This window comes from Anoplolepis gracilipes, chromosome 17 (genome assembly GCF_047496725.1).
Source record: "Anoplolepis gracilipes chromosome 17, ASM4749672v1, whole genome shotgun sequence".
Classification (NCBI taxonomy): Eukaryota; Metazoa; Arthropoda; class Insecta; order Hymenoptera; family Formicidae; genus Anoplolepis; species Anoplolepis gracilipes.
This window is the reverse complement of record NC_132986.1, coordinates 9433519-9447494: the sequence shown is the minus strand read 5'-3', so window position 1 is coordinate 9447494 and position 13976 is coordinate 9433519. Positions and strand designations below refer to the sequence as shown.

Below are 13976 nucleotides of genomic sequence, written 5' to 3'. Positions count from 1 at the left end.
ATTTTTAAAATAATTCTTTCACGATTATGTAAAATTAAGATGACAAATATTGCAAAATAAATTATGCAATAGAATGATATCTATGTTATAATATAAAGCAATAAGTTACAAGTGTATAATCTTGTCTAAGTAAATTTATATTAACAATTCGTTATTTTTACTTATTTTGTCTATAATATAACTATAAATAAAAAAATATAATTATGTCAATTTACCAAATGCTATTTATAATTCAAATCTTAATTCAAAAGCGTTACAAATTCCCGCCGATGTCGTTTCCACTTTTAGTGAGTTTGAGAATCCTATAATGAACCAATTAGGGCCGAGAAATGTTTACTCCTTTTGTCTTGATTGGTCAATCAAACGCTGCGTTCCTCTATGAATAGGATTCTGAACGCACTCTTTAGGCGTTTTTCAGTAATCACACAGTGTCCATAGTGTGAGAGAGAACATATCAGTGTGTCTCACTCACACTAGTGGACACTGTGCTTGCTGGAAAGCCATTGGCTGCGTTCAGTAGAGAAAGCAATTCAGTGAACGCTTAGTGATTCTTTATTGTGATTGGTTTCTGCACCTAGATCCAATAAAGATCTAAATGCAAGAACCAATCATCCAAAGAATAGAATCGGCAATGCTACCAACGTTCTTCGTTATTCGTAAATTCATACAAATCCGCCTTGAAGTACGACGATGTGCGATTGGTCACTCTGCTCGCAGCGAGCACCATCACCATCCACCATCCACCATCCACCATCCACGATCCGCGATCCGCGATCCGCGCCCCGCCGATATGTATTATTGATGCGCTAACCTATGCGAGACGGAGCAACGACTTGTTGTGAATTCTACAGCGTGTATTAATCTATCGTGTGGTTCGCATCCGCAAAGGTGGTGCACGTGGTGCGATCATCGCGTTCCGCCATTGGAAGAATCGGGGTTCGTGGCGAAATCGCCGAATCCGACGCACGACGGCGCCTGACGAACGCTCGTACACGAGCGTCTCCTCGCACGCAACTGTCATCGTGCGTCACCCGCCGCCGTGGGAGGCTGTCTCGCGTTCTGTTGGCGAAGTCGCCGATGTCTCGCAATCATCCACGTGCATGGTTCTTGCGAACGTCGTCGACTCCTTTTTCCTCGTTCTATCATATTCACGTGTCTGCTGGAATGTAAGTCTCATCGCGATATCTTGACTGATTTTTTGATAGTTTATTGACATGAATAGATTGATTGAATGATATGATTGAAGTGCCTACTGATGTTAGATAAACAAAGGTAGATTTGCCGCTGCCACACTCGATTATTGTTGCTATACTTATCTTTAATGATTATTAAATGATTGTTGAAGTTAATATGAGAATAATAAAATATAATGATAAAGCTCTCTATAAATTATAAAAACATTTTTGATTGAGTAGGCGGTTAAAAATATGTATCTATTTACATACATATTTTTAACCGCCTACTCAATCAAAAATGCAAGCATGAAGAGCTGAAGGACAAGTAAGTTCTTCAGCTCTTCATGCTTACTCGATCAAAAATGTTTTTATTATTTTTTAATATGAGAAAGCAAATAAAATATTGAAATTGGAATAGTGCAACAATAGTCAAGTGTAACTGTTGTGATACTCGTATTCGATTTTTTGTTCCTTTGATACTATAAAATGGAATAATGCCTTTACGCAGTTACAGAGCTGCGATGTAGATTAGATTAGAAAGTTGCATGTGACAAAAAATAAATAGAATTACTTACAGGAAAATGGCCTGTAATGCATGGATGAAATATTATCACTAGATGATAGAGTGTGAAAGATTGGACTGTGTCAAGTCCAAAGAAAAAGCTATTGATTTGAGGGAAGAAGAGCGGCAGTATTCACCACGGCTTTTACAGAGATGGTTGGATTGGCGGGCGGGGGAGGTCATTTGTATCCCTCGCCCCCCATGCAACCTAATCCTGAGCGTAAGTATCTCAGTAATATATTTTTTTATACATATATATTTTTGCACATATTTCTACTCATTATTGTTTAGTTTATTTGATAATTTATTATCTGTATTAATCTATCTAATGTTTTATATAAGAAATTTTAATAATAATTTTGATTCTTTATATTCTTTACTAAATTTATATTATATATTATATATTTTTAGAAAGAAAATAAGTTTTGAAGTGAAATTATACTTTACACAAATTATTAAAACAAAATTTTATTCTTATTTACTATAATTAATTTATATATACATGATAAATACATATATGTTTGAAATACAGTAAGAGAAATGACTGGGATTGCACCCAGCGCACCAACCAGTGCTGACGCTTGCTTGAGCATTGTACATTCATTGATGTGTCATCGCCAAGGTGGTGAAAGTGAAGGCTTCAGCAAACGTGCGATTGAATCTCTCGTGAAGAAGCTCAAAGTAAATTCCATATATATATATATATATATTTTTATATATGTTGTTTATATTGCTAACACATATTGTAATGTATACAAAATTAAAAAAAAAAAAAAAAATACTATTATGCTGTAAAAATTATGCCCATATACACTTTATAATTTTCAATAATTTTACAATATGAAATTGTGATTAATGTATAATAACATTTGATGTAAAATTTAATCAACAGGAGAAGCGCGACGAGTTGGACAGCTTGATTACTGCAATAACTACTAATGGAGCGCATCCTAGCAAATGCGTCACTATCCAGAGAACTCTCGATGGCCGGTTGCAAGTGGCAGGACGCAAGGGTTTCCCGCACGTAATCTATGCTCGCATTTGGAGATGGCCGGATTTGCACAAGAACGAACTGAAACACGTAAAATACTGCCAGTTCGCTTTCGATTTGAAGTGCGATTCCGTATGTGTGAATCCCTATCATTATGAACGAGTGGTGTCGCCCGGCATAGGTATGTGCGATATCTCGCATATCAACAATTATTTTCATGTCTAGTATACCTATCTCTCACACATGTGCATCTACTTTTTGCTTCTTTTTCGCAATATTATATTTTTACTTTTGCTTTGATAATTATCATTCAGTTTTGCTGATTTCAAATTATTCTTGATTATAATTATTTGACGAAATAAAAGTAAATCGTGCATCCTGGTTGGTTAACAAATACAGAGAATGCTAGAGAGCAAATTATTGATTATTGTGGTCTTTTTGATGTCTTGATGGAATGGGTTGGTTTCCCCCGCACAGACCCGTTCTTTACAGACCTGTCCGGACTGACTCTGCAATCTGGTGTGGGTGTGGGACCTGGTGGCAGATTAGTCAAGGATGAGTACACCGTCGGTGGCGGAGGTACCGCCGCAGCGGCCGCGGCCGCCGTTGGATCCGCGATGGATGTAGACGGTGAAATGAATCAGACAATTCAGCACCATCCACCGGCTCCTCAGCCAACCGCTTCGAACAACGCTCAACAGGCTCAACAAGGATTTATACCGGGCTTACCAACTCCCAATCCAAGTAAGTTAAATGTTGGATGATTTTATCTTCTCACCTCTTCTAAAGCTTTTACTTTATCAAAATTTCGATCAATTGGCTTTATACGGCGTAAATTTGTTTGCAATTAATGTCTGGTTACAATAGATGGTAGTACACCTTAATGAATCAATGCAATATTGTGTGTGGACACATCTTTATCTTAAAGAGGATATTAATAAATCTCTGTTATTAATCTAATAAAAGGAAAATTAGACGTGTAATTATATTTTAGAAAAATTTATGTGGACACTATATCTCTAATTGTGTCAAACATACGTGCTACAAATTTGGCGCTCTCGATATGCGATTATTAATTTTATTAAATTGATTGCTAACAAGCCAGCTGCTTTCGTTACTGCTATCGAATGTAGACTGTAGCAGGCAAGAATTTGCTTCGCAATTTTCTTCCTTTTGTTGCCTAATTCGATTTTTGTTTTTGGCTTCATTGTTTTTTTTTCCTTCTGATTGTTCGGCACAGCCAGTACTGAGGGTATGTTTAGTGCCGGTGGGAGTGGCAATAATGGTAACCCTCATGCTAAACTGGACGACAATAATTGCCCCAGACAAACCTGGATTCCCACGTCTCATCACTCGGCAGGCCGTAACATGCATCATCGTACGTATCTCATTGTACACAGCCTTATTATTCAAGAAGCTTTCAATTACATGTCGCTGATTAGCCTTTGCTAGTGTGTCGCCAGTATGCATTTTTTTGTGATTCTTAGATTTATGGATCAGAGTTTCCCAAATTAATTATAGAAGTGTTTGTATTGTGAATGCAAAAAGTGAACTTTAAATTTAAATATTCTGAAACAAACGCAGGGGCTATCTGAAATGGCATCTTAGTCGTCAATCAAAATGAAGAAAAATAAAAAGATCAATGGCACATGTGTAATAATAATAACCAACGTTTTGGTGATTATTATATTTGCAAATACAATAAATGTATTCAAAATGTGATAAAGTTTATAATTTATAGATAATTTAAGATTTATGAAACCGGAGAGCTCTCAATAATATCCTGGAATCTAAAAATCAAATTATTAGAACATCGCCTTCTTAGGAAGCAGCGGTTCGCACGTGAACGGATAATTTGAAAACAGTTGCAGCGAGGAGGCCACGTTTACGCCTTTTTAATATTTTATGTTGCCTGCATCGTATATGAATTTTGATTTTGCAGCAGTAGTACATCCAATGAGTCACACCGTAGGTAGCCAACAACAATCGCTGAACGCCGCGTCCAGCGGAACGTCCGGCGCGCAGATCCTGAGTCCCGCGCAGGGACAATCGACCGCAGATACGTTCTACGGCACCAACACACCTCCGCAAGACATCAATCAACCTCCTACTGTCGACGCGCTAGCAGCTTCTTTAGGTACAACTTCTGTAGGTAAATCGTGTATAGCGCACTCGCCAATTAAACACCAACACAGAGAATCACTATATCCTTTTAAACACAGATTCCACAAGGGCACCGAGTTTGAATTTTCCTAGTTTCTTTTTTTTTTTAATTTAAAATATTTTTAACATTTTTCCGCATTATAATGACTGAATCACTTGTTTGTTCACTTAAATAGGTGAAGGACAAAGCTCACCCGTGTCACCTGTACACCTTCATCATCCGAATGGATTTCCTGTGGGCACAGCACCATACAATTCAGGGGCGCCACAGTGGACTGGCGCCAATACTCTCACGTACACTCAAAGTATGCAGCCGCCAGACCCTCGACATCTTCATACAGCGTCGTATTGTAAGTTAATTGCATTAAGGAGAGTTTCCTGTGTTGAAATTAAACAATATTAAAAATTAAATTTAATATTTGAATGTAGGGGGAGGCCATGGAAATGATGTTAGTGGAAACATTGGAGGATTGCTTTCCACGCAACCAGCGCCGGAATATTGGTGCTCCGTGGGTTATTTCGAGTTGGACATCCAAGTCGGAGAAACGTTCAAAGTCAGCAGCGGTTGTCCCACGGTTACCGTGGACGGCTATGTGGATCCGAGCGGCGGAAATAGATTCTGTTTAGGTGCCTTGAGCAATGTTCATAGGACGGAACAAAGTGAGAGAGCGCGTCTTCACATAGGTAATTATCAATCTTTAACAGTAATAATAATTTTCAGATAAATATTGCAAAAATTCTCAATCGAATGTGACATTAAGATTTCAATAATAATAAAAAATATTGCAAGACTTAAGGAGAGCAAGCAATAGAAAATAAAATAAAATAAAATAAATATAGTCAAATTACAATTAAATTTATATTATAAATTTAATATAGATAAGATCAAAATTTAAAACTTTTTTTAATTTTTCTCGTCTACGTCTCTTTAGAGGGGAGGGGGAGGGGTTAAAAGAGAGGATATAGAATTCTCAAAAATGACAATCTATTTCTTGGTAAATACACCAAATAAAATATATGCCCTTTGCACGTTTCAATTTTCGATAAAATTAATTTCTAAGAAATTTACGCACTAACATCTACGTATGGCTCTTATTCGCCAGGTTGATAGTTACTGTTTTTAAATTTTCATCTATATTAAATTTTGTAATTTGACTATATTTATTTTGTTTTCTGTTGCTCCCGTTTTAAGCCCTGCGATACTTTTTGTTTATTCTCAATTGAAATAAATTTAAGGGAAAGGCGTTGTGCTGGATTTAAGAGGTGAAGGCGACGTTTGGCTGAGATGTCAAAGCGAGCATAGCGTCTTTGTACAATCTTACTATCTAGACAGAGAGGCAGGTCGAGCACCTGGTGATGCGGTACATAAAATTTATCCATCAGCATATATTAAAGTCTTCGATCTGAGACAGTGTCACAAACAAATGCGAGGCCAAGCCGCCACCGCTCAGGCTGCTGCAGCAGCGCAAGCCGCAGCTGTCGCGGGTCATCTCACACATGGAGGGCCTATCGCCAAAAGTAATTTAATAATGGCTGATCTAAAAAAAAAAAACTATAAACGCGAATATTTATTAATGATGCAATTTTAGTAATATATAATTAATACAATTTACTCGCAGGTATCAGCGCAGCTGCGGGAATTGGAGTCGACGATTTACGAAGACTTTGTATCCTGCGTTTAAGTTTTGTTAAAGGATGGGGTCCAGACTATCCACGACAAAGTATAAAAGAAACACCGTGCTGGATTGAGGTTTGTTTCTATAATTTTATTTCACGAATCTATTTTTATAAATAAATGACGGAAAGAATGAAATCTTAATACTATTTAAGAACGATAAAGAGTAGCAGTTATTGGAATGTCTTTTTTATTTAGATTATTTTCAATTTACAGAATAAAGAAATACATAAAAGATAAAATATTAAAACTTGAAAGAATTTAATTAAATATTGTTACTTTTATTGATTCATCTATATACTCATCAAACTTTTTTACACATCTATCTTCTATTTTTGATATTTTAATATTCCACATTTATTTCTTAGGTGCATTTACATAGAGCGCTTCAATTGCTGGACGAAGTGTTGCACACGATGCCTATTGACGGGCCACGAGCAATCGAATAATTCCAATTTGAATTATGAAAAGGAAAAAAGAACATCATAATGTTTGAATGAAGTGTGCAAGTGTAACAAACATTTTCTGAATGATCGTTCGAGTAATTTCAGCTTAGGAACGCGAGTGAACAAACCAGACGAACCAAATTTATCAGACAGGAATGATCAAATAATTGAAACGTGAAATTTGGCCATAGAAAGCTCGAGAGAGAACTTGCAGAAGTTATTTATAATATTTAACAACTCGTGATATATAATAATCTGTGTAGGACAGGGGTTCCCAAACTTTCTTGCGTTTACGTTGCAGATAGTCCACAGATGGAATACCTGTATGTATTCAGAAAATGTATATATTTTACATATTTGTATATTTTATGTAGAATGTACAAAGCTTACAGCTCTCATCTTTATTACTTTTTTCTTATTCGGTAGTAACTTGTTAAACAATTAAAGAGGATAAGAGGAAAATCAGTGTCATATTGCAAATGATGGTGCATATAAATGATTTCTTATTTGATAGCTTTAATTTTGTATGCGAAAATTTAACTTTATATATCTCAAATTAAAGATCTTTTTAATTTTATTTTAGTAAAAAATAAAAATTTAATGGTAAGGTTTATCTAGGTTTATGTAATAGTGTATTTATATAGTTACATTAATATTTTCAATTTTAATGTATTAAATCTTTATTTCTGAAGTGAAAATTTACATTTTTTTATCGCGCATATATATACATTACATTTGAAAATATAAGTTTTAAATCTTAAATTAAATAAAATTTAATAAAATAAAGTTAAAAATATAAGTTTTTTTTTTTAATCTGTTTTGTCAAGGAATAATATAAGTATATTGATCCTAATAATACAATTCAGTAATTTATCACATACTCTACTTTGATAGAAAATATAAAAAATTGATTTAGCTTATATGCAATGGAAAAAATTCAATTATGCTAGATTTCTCGAAAAGTTTCTATAGTGCCATTTAACGAAGTATATTAAAAATTCTGTTCCTCTGAAAACATTGTCCTTCTTCTTATGCTCTATTTCTTTTCCGTCTAGCTTTGAAAGTTGTTCAAGTTTGAGAACCCCTGCTATAGAATAAAACATGTGCCACGGCCTTGCACTACCATCAACGTACAAAAGCGAAAGAAACGTGTTATTTTTATTTACGAGATGTAATTTTTTACGGAGAGAGACGACACGATACGTCTCACCGACAAAGGAACAGAATAAAATAGATTGACGGTCTTCTATTTTGCTAGGCACGCGAAATGGAGAAATTCCTCCGGCGATGCGCAGTCCGCTAAGCTCAGTGATACCAGTTTCGGAACCGTTATATAGTCACGACCCTGTTCTATGAGATTAGCTTTATAAGATAAGTGAAAAATATTGTCTACACACTTATTATTACTTATCGCAAATGTTAAGCTCAATATTTAGGTATATCAGACAAGAAAAAAGTCTTATATTTCTGGATTCCTGCATTTGGAAGTATAAGATAAAAAAGTCTTTCAACATTTTTAAATTTAAAGGGAGAAGAATGGATATTTTTTTCATATTCTAAAATTAGATTCTAAAATTTAAAAATTATACAATTTGAAAGAAGAATATTTTGATTTCGAGTTTTGATGAAATTTAAATGAATCTGAGAATCCTAATGCAGTAGTCCAAGGAATCCAGAAATCTTGGGCTCCAGGGATCTCAGAATCCAGGAATCTTGAAGTCTGAGGATCTAGAGATCCAATGATATAAGAATCCTAGGATATAAGCATTATCTTGCACATATATACAGTAGGGAGATTTTCTCTAAATACACACAGTAATACATTTCTGCCAAGTAGCAAATATAGATAATTTATAAGCATTATTCACGCAGTCATATACTTCATAATAATAAACTTTTTGTATTTAAATTCAATTAGGGAGATAATATTGTAACATTATTTTTCTGATTTGTGAGAAGATTATAGATTTAGAACATATATTTATCACAATTTATAGATATAATTAAGCGTTGGCAGAAATTTGGTACAGTGACGTTAAAATTATTTGTTTATTATGAATGAGTATAATTTGTTTATTATCTGTTTTACAGTTTATAACCAAAAACTATTTTACATAGATATTTTAAAGTTTTAATGAACACTCTTGTTCTTCTTTCTTATCTCTTTGTTTCATTAAATAAAATGTTTTAATTTCTTAGTTATTATTAATTACAATATGATTATATTATTAATATTATTACTATTATTACCATTATTGCGGTTGTTTGAGGAGAAAGATTGGAAACTATTTGGGAAAATTATACATTGTGGAATAGATTCTTATATATATATATATATATATATATACATATATACATATAAATAAGCTAAAAAATTTGAAAACAGAAAAGAAAAATTCGAAAGTTTTATAAGGAAAGATAAGACTTTAAAAGAATCTGTATTTGTTACATATATATTACAGTGATAAAAATATCACAAGTAAATTGAATTTAATTTAAACGAATGGATTCAGTTGTATATCTCTTCCAATCAACCGCCGAATGTTATTACTATTACAACGTACTAGTACTTGTTGAATAATTATATACCTACTGTTTATCAGCTATTTTATTAAAATATAATCGTACAAAATATTCTTATAATATACAGTTAATAATAGGATACAGAGAAATTGATTTAAGAAAATAGAGAAAGAAAGGAAGAAAAAATTGACCAAATTGAATGGTATGCATGTACAAGGTACCGCAAAACTATCGGAGACGATATTCTCGTTCTACCTTGTACATGTGTATTCAACATATGTATATGTATTTTATTTTAATTGTATGCGAAAAAAGGAAGGATAAAGAAAGATTTTTAGCGAACTTGTTTATAATATGATAGTATTTGCTGCTTCTTTGTTACAATTCAGTCTTTGTGTTGCGAACGAATGAATTTTTTATTATTTGAGATGAAGAGATAAGGATTAAACGTTACCGTTTAAGTTAAGTTAGGGAAAATTTGTAGTATGATAGAATTTTTCCAACGATTAACGTATTTTTCAACAATGAATTTTTTAATGATTTTGGAAAATCCGTTGTGGAATCTATGATTAAAAGAAAATAATTCACTAATCATGGGACACGACGTCCTATCCCATTGTGTAATGCCTTCCTTTGATCGACCAATGAAATGTACACACAGCTCAAGTATATTGTCGACAAGAGATTCTTGCTTACAGCCAAGTTAGAAACACATGTGCCATCGTTTTCATGCATATAAGAACAGATATAAAACTTAGAACTTTTTACAAGACTGTATTTTTAATTCCAGAGCGATTATACGCATGGATTCAAGAACTTAAACTACTGCTGATCTGAGAATCTAGATTCAATTACAATATAATATTTCGAGGTATCCATAGGTCTAAGAAGCTAAAAAGTTCAGACTTTGATGATTGTAAGGATAATAAAAATCCAAGAACGAGGTACCAAGGCTCTACGATATATGTTTCCAAAAGAAAGAGAAAATCTAGGAGTCTAGAGTTGCGAAGATTCTATGAACTTATAAATTCTATGGTTCTAAATAGTAATCCAACTTCTAATGATAATTCGATCATCTTATAATGCTTAGGTACAACCTCGTAGCATAGAACGAAGTTAAAGTTCTCAAATAAGAGACTTGAAACAAGCCACACATTTTTTATACAACATATTAAATCCTGTGAATCTATGTGATGCGAATGAATCGATAGGAATAATCTTCTAAATTAATGATTGAAGGGCTCATCAACATGCTACGTTCAAGATTAATAATTTACTTATCATTTAGTAATCAAATATTCACATTAAGGAGATTTAAATATAAGTAGTCGATTCATATATTATTCAGTAATATTTTTAGATCTCCAATAGTTGCCCTCTCATATATGGAAGACTGCCAACTAATAATAATGTAAATTTTGCTATGAATATAATTTCTTTTTAAATATAACATTTTACATCACAAACGAGATGTTAAAGAATCATAAATAGAGAGTATCCTTGTATTAAATATAATTTTTCTATGTTTTCCATACTTTTTATCATTTGAAGAAAGTTTAGCATGGTACTGCCTAGAGCCCTTCAATATCAAGGTCCATGGAGGCGAAAATTGCAAAATGTTTTTTACCTTCAATGATACCTTTATTGAAGATTATTATGAAATAGACGGATTTTTTCTCCCCTTACGTTTCTTCGAGAAACAAACAACACAACAACACAAACTGTCTGCGTCTAAGCCAAAGATACCCCGACGATATAATGTTATTATAAAACGTTAAAAAATATATATAACTGTATAATGAAATTTCAGTGTGAGTGTTCCGAAAGAGGCATACAGAGAGTGCGGTGTATTAACGAAAATTCTTTTGCAAATAATTAACAATAAGATGATTAAAACATTGAAAAGTGTTTTTTGATCAACTAGAATTTCTGTGAATTTTTCGGAACACTCGGATACGAGATATGATTATTCTTACGTATATAATTATTTCCGTTAATTACGATAGGCAGGTAAAATTATATTGCGATCCCATTCGCGCAATTTGAAATGAATCTTAATTAACAATACATGAATTAAGTTTGATCCACGAATGGCGTAATAAAGAGAAAAAAAGAAAAAGAACAAGATTGTATAGATACAAATTTAATATCTGTGATTATCGTCGATGCAGATATATTTTAAGTGATTTCTACGACGTTCAGGCATTTGTAAAAAATCATAACAAAAAAAAAAAAAAAAAAAAGAAAAAAAAACAATGATATAATAACCATATACGGCGATAATACTTTTAGAACGATTGTTGAGATAAGATTTATCCGTGTTTATGTTGAATGCATATTGTCATATTGCGAGGTGATGAGGATAAATATGCATTAATATTATAATTAAGGTAATTAATATATAGTGCGAGCATTATTATTATTGTTTCGAAGGAAAAAGAAAAAGAAAGAAAAAAACATAAGAAACAAAGAAAGAGCTTGATGAGCGAATGTGTTTTGCGGAAAATTTTTTTGTTGTTGTATATTATAGATACGTCGCATTATACATCATCATTTTCAATAAACATATTCTATAAATTATAATTATTTCTTCCCATCGCGAATATATGTTTGAGTTTTTTTTAGATATATTTTATCTCCGTCGATCTCTTTCTAAAAATTTCTCCTAATTTTTAATTAAATTGTTAAATTACGTTATGTATTTATAATATTTTAATTATTATCAATTATATTATATCTGACGTATTTGTCTTAAAAAACATTTACGAATAATTACAGGGCGCGAGTCTCAAATATTTAAACGGTGCATCTCAAGTACGTCAATGGATGCTCGGCGAATCAATGCGCAGAAAGAGACATGTGTTATAACCTCACTTGTCGGAGAGAGAAATTATGGGAGAATAATACAGCTAAGAGAGAAACACGACGAAACGAAAAAAGATTTACTTTAATTTGTGGCGACATATTACGGTAACTTATTATTTAATTATTCTTGCCACAATATTATTATGACAAGTTCTTTTACAAAACTCTATTGCATCTTTTCCATGTTTTAATTTGAACATGTCAATTATAAAAAGTGTTTATTGCAATTTTAAATCGTGTGATAAATTCATTTTATATAGAAATTTTTAGATATTTATTAATAGAATAGTGTAGCGATAGTGTAAAAATAAATATGACGATTACTGTAATGATTTAAGTATACAAAAAATATACAGCGATATGGGTAATAACTGGTGACATGGTAGTAATATTCATAAATTTCTTGCAGTTTTAAATATGATGCAGGCCATAAGGATAATGAACACCAATACTCTAACAATAGGCATTACAGGATTCTGCGAGAACTTTGTCCCAAATTCTATCTACACGCAGTGCGTACGTTGGAAAAGAAAGCCAATTTGGTTGCCTACAGCAAAATCCAAAGTATTTCGAATACCAAAGAGACCTGACATATCTATAGAAGAGCACCAGGAGATTCAGCATTTATATAATAGTTACAGAACATATATCACATCGCTTAGGTATTTATACATACATATATATATATATATATATATATATATATATATATATATATATGTGTGTATGTGTACACACATACATGTACAAAACTTGGTTTAATAATCTGTGATAATTTATCTTATTACATTTCTGGATTTTTAGCTAATAAAACACTTAAAAGTCTGAATGCAGCTCTTGTTTTAGTGCTAGTTTTAATTAACAGGCAATATATATTTCAGGGCATATTTGAAACAAGTTGCAAAGGAAAATGAAGTGCAGTTTGACAAGGTACTTATTAATCAAGCCGAAGAGGAGGATTTCCAGGCGTGCAACGCGATAAATGATGAATGGAATGCAGAAGTAGCAAAAACGCGGGAAGTCAGATTGGCGAACATGAAAGAAAAACGCAAGGCGCATATTCTGCGGAAATTGTTAGGGGAGGAGAAACAGAAGAAGACCCAGAGGAATATTATCGATAAACGGATCAGGAAGGCTAAGGAAGAAGCTCCCACATTCATCACCGCGGAGAACGTGGATGCGGCGATCGAGAAGTGTTTAACCAATATCGTCGATCATAATCGCGCGTTAGATTTGGAGGGAAACTGGTATGACGGGAAGTATCCTCCAGTTCCACCACCTCTTGAAGAAACGCAAAAACCGGCGGTCGAGAATTAAGTATAGGTTTAGAAATTCACATTCAGACTGCTTGAAAAAATAAGACAACAACGTAGGTTTATACTTTTTTCTCAAACATCTTAAACTTTTGCTGAAATATAATTATGATAATAAAAAAGCTATTGTTAATAAGCATTGAAATAAATATATCCCGCGCGAATGTTCCTTACTCTTTGCATAATAATAAATATTCTTACAAAATTATAGATGACCAACCAATATATTTTGGGATTAATATATCAGTCTTTAGATATTTAAT

The 13976-nt window shown here is 32.9% G+C and overlaps 2 protein-coding genes across 8 annotated transcripts; both read left to right on the top strand.

Annotated features, from left to right (window-relative positions):
* Nucleotides 1-728: 728 nt before the first annotated feature.
* Nucleotides 729-12118, top strand: Med (Smad/Smad4 homolog Medea). 7 transcript variants are annotated; one of them, XM_072909218.1, is made up of 12 exons: nucleotides 730-1166; nucleotides 1753-1957; nucleotides 2270-2418; nucleotides 2630-2909; nucleotides 3221-3472; nucleotides 3969-4106; nucleotides 4671-4880; nucleotides 5068-5241; nucleotides 5321-5575; nucleotides 6128-6409; nucleotides 6511-6641; nucleotides 6935-12118. In XM_072909218.1, exons 2-12 carry the CDS (start codon nucleotides 1891-1893, stop codon nucleotides 7013-7015), a joined length of 2019 nt encoding a protein of 672 aa, XP_072765319.1. In that variant the 5' UTR covers nucleotides 730-1166; nucleotides 1753-1890; the 3' UTR covers nucleotides 7016-12118. The 7 variants fall into 7 exon arrangements, with proteins under 7 accessions (XP_072765322.1, XP_072765321.1, XP_072765319.1 ...); XM_072909219.1 differs by having other exon boundaries at nucleotides 3206-3472; nucleotides 4701-4880; XM_072909214.1 differs by having other exon boundaries at nucleotides 3206-3472; nucleotides 4674-4880.
* Nucleotides 11792-13849, top strand: Mrps26 (mitochondrial ribosomal protein S26). Its single transcript, XM_072909242.1, has 4 exons — nucleotides 11792-11925; nucleotides 12314-12505; nucleotides 12810-13062; nucleotides 13282-13849. The coding sequence occupies exons 3-4, from the start codon at nucleotides 12818-12820 to the stop codon at nucleotides 13715-13717; spliced, it is 681 nt and encodes a 226-aa protein (XP_072765343.1). The 5' UTR covers nucleotides 11792-11925; nucleotides 12314-12505; nucleotides 12810-12817; the 3' UTR covers nucleotides 13718-13849.
* The last annotated feature ends 127 nt before the right edge of the window (nucleotides 13850-13976 follow it).

What these genes read in the sequence shown, in the direction of transcription:
- Med (XM_072909213.1), top strand. Translation starts at nt 1,891, where the DNA reads ATGGTTGGATTGGCGGGCGGGGGAGGTCATTTGTATCCCTCGCCCCCC. An exon ending in CATGCAACCTAATCCTGAGC is followed by an intron (nt 1,958 to 2,269) that starts GTAAGTATCTCA and finishes TTTGAAATACAG; the next exon opens with TAAGAGAAATGACTGGGATT. An exon ending in TGGAGGGCCTATCGCCAAAA is followed by an intron (nt 6,410 to 6,510) that starts GTAATTTAATAA and finishes ATTTACTCGCAG; the next exon opens with GTATCAGCGCAGCTGCGGGA.
- Mrps26 (XM_072909242.1), top strand. Translation starts at nt 12,818, where the DNA reads ATGATGCAGGCCATAAGGATAATGAACACCAATACTCTAACAATAGGC. An exon ending in ACATATATCACATCGCTTAG is followed by an intron (nt 13,063 to 13,281) that starts GTATTTATACAT and finishes TATATATTTCAG; the next exon opens with GGCATATTTGAAACAAGTTG.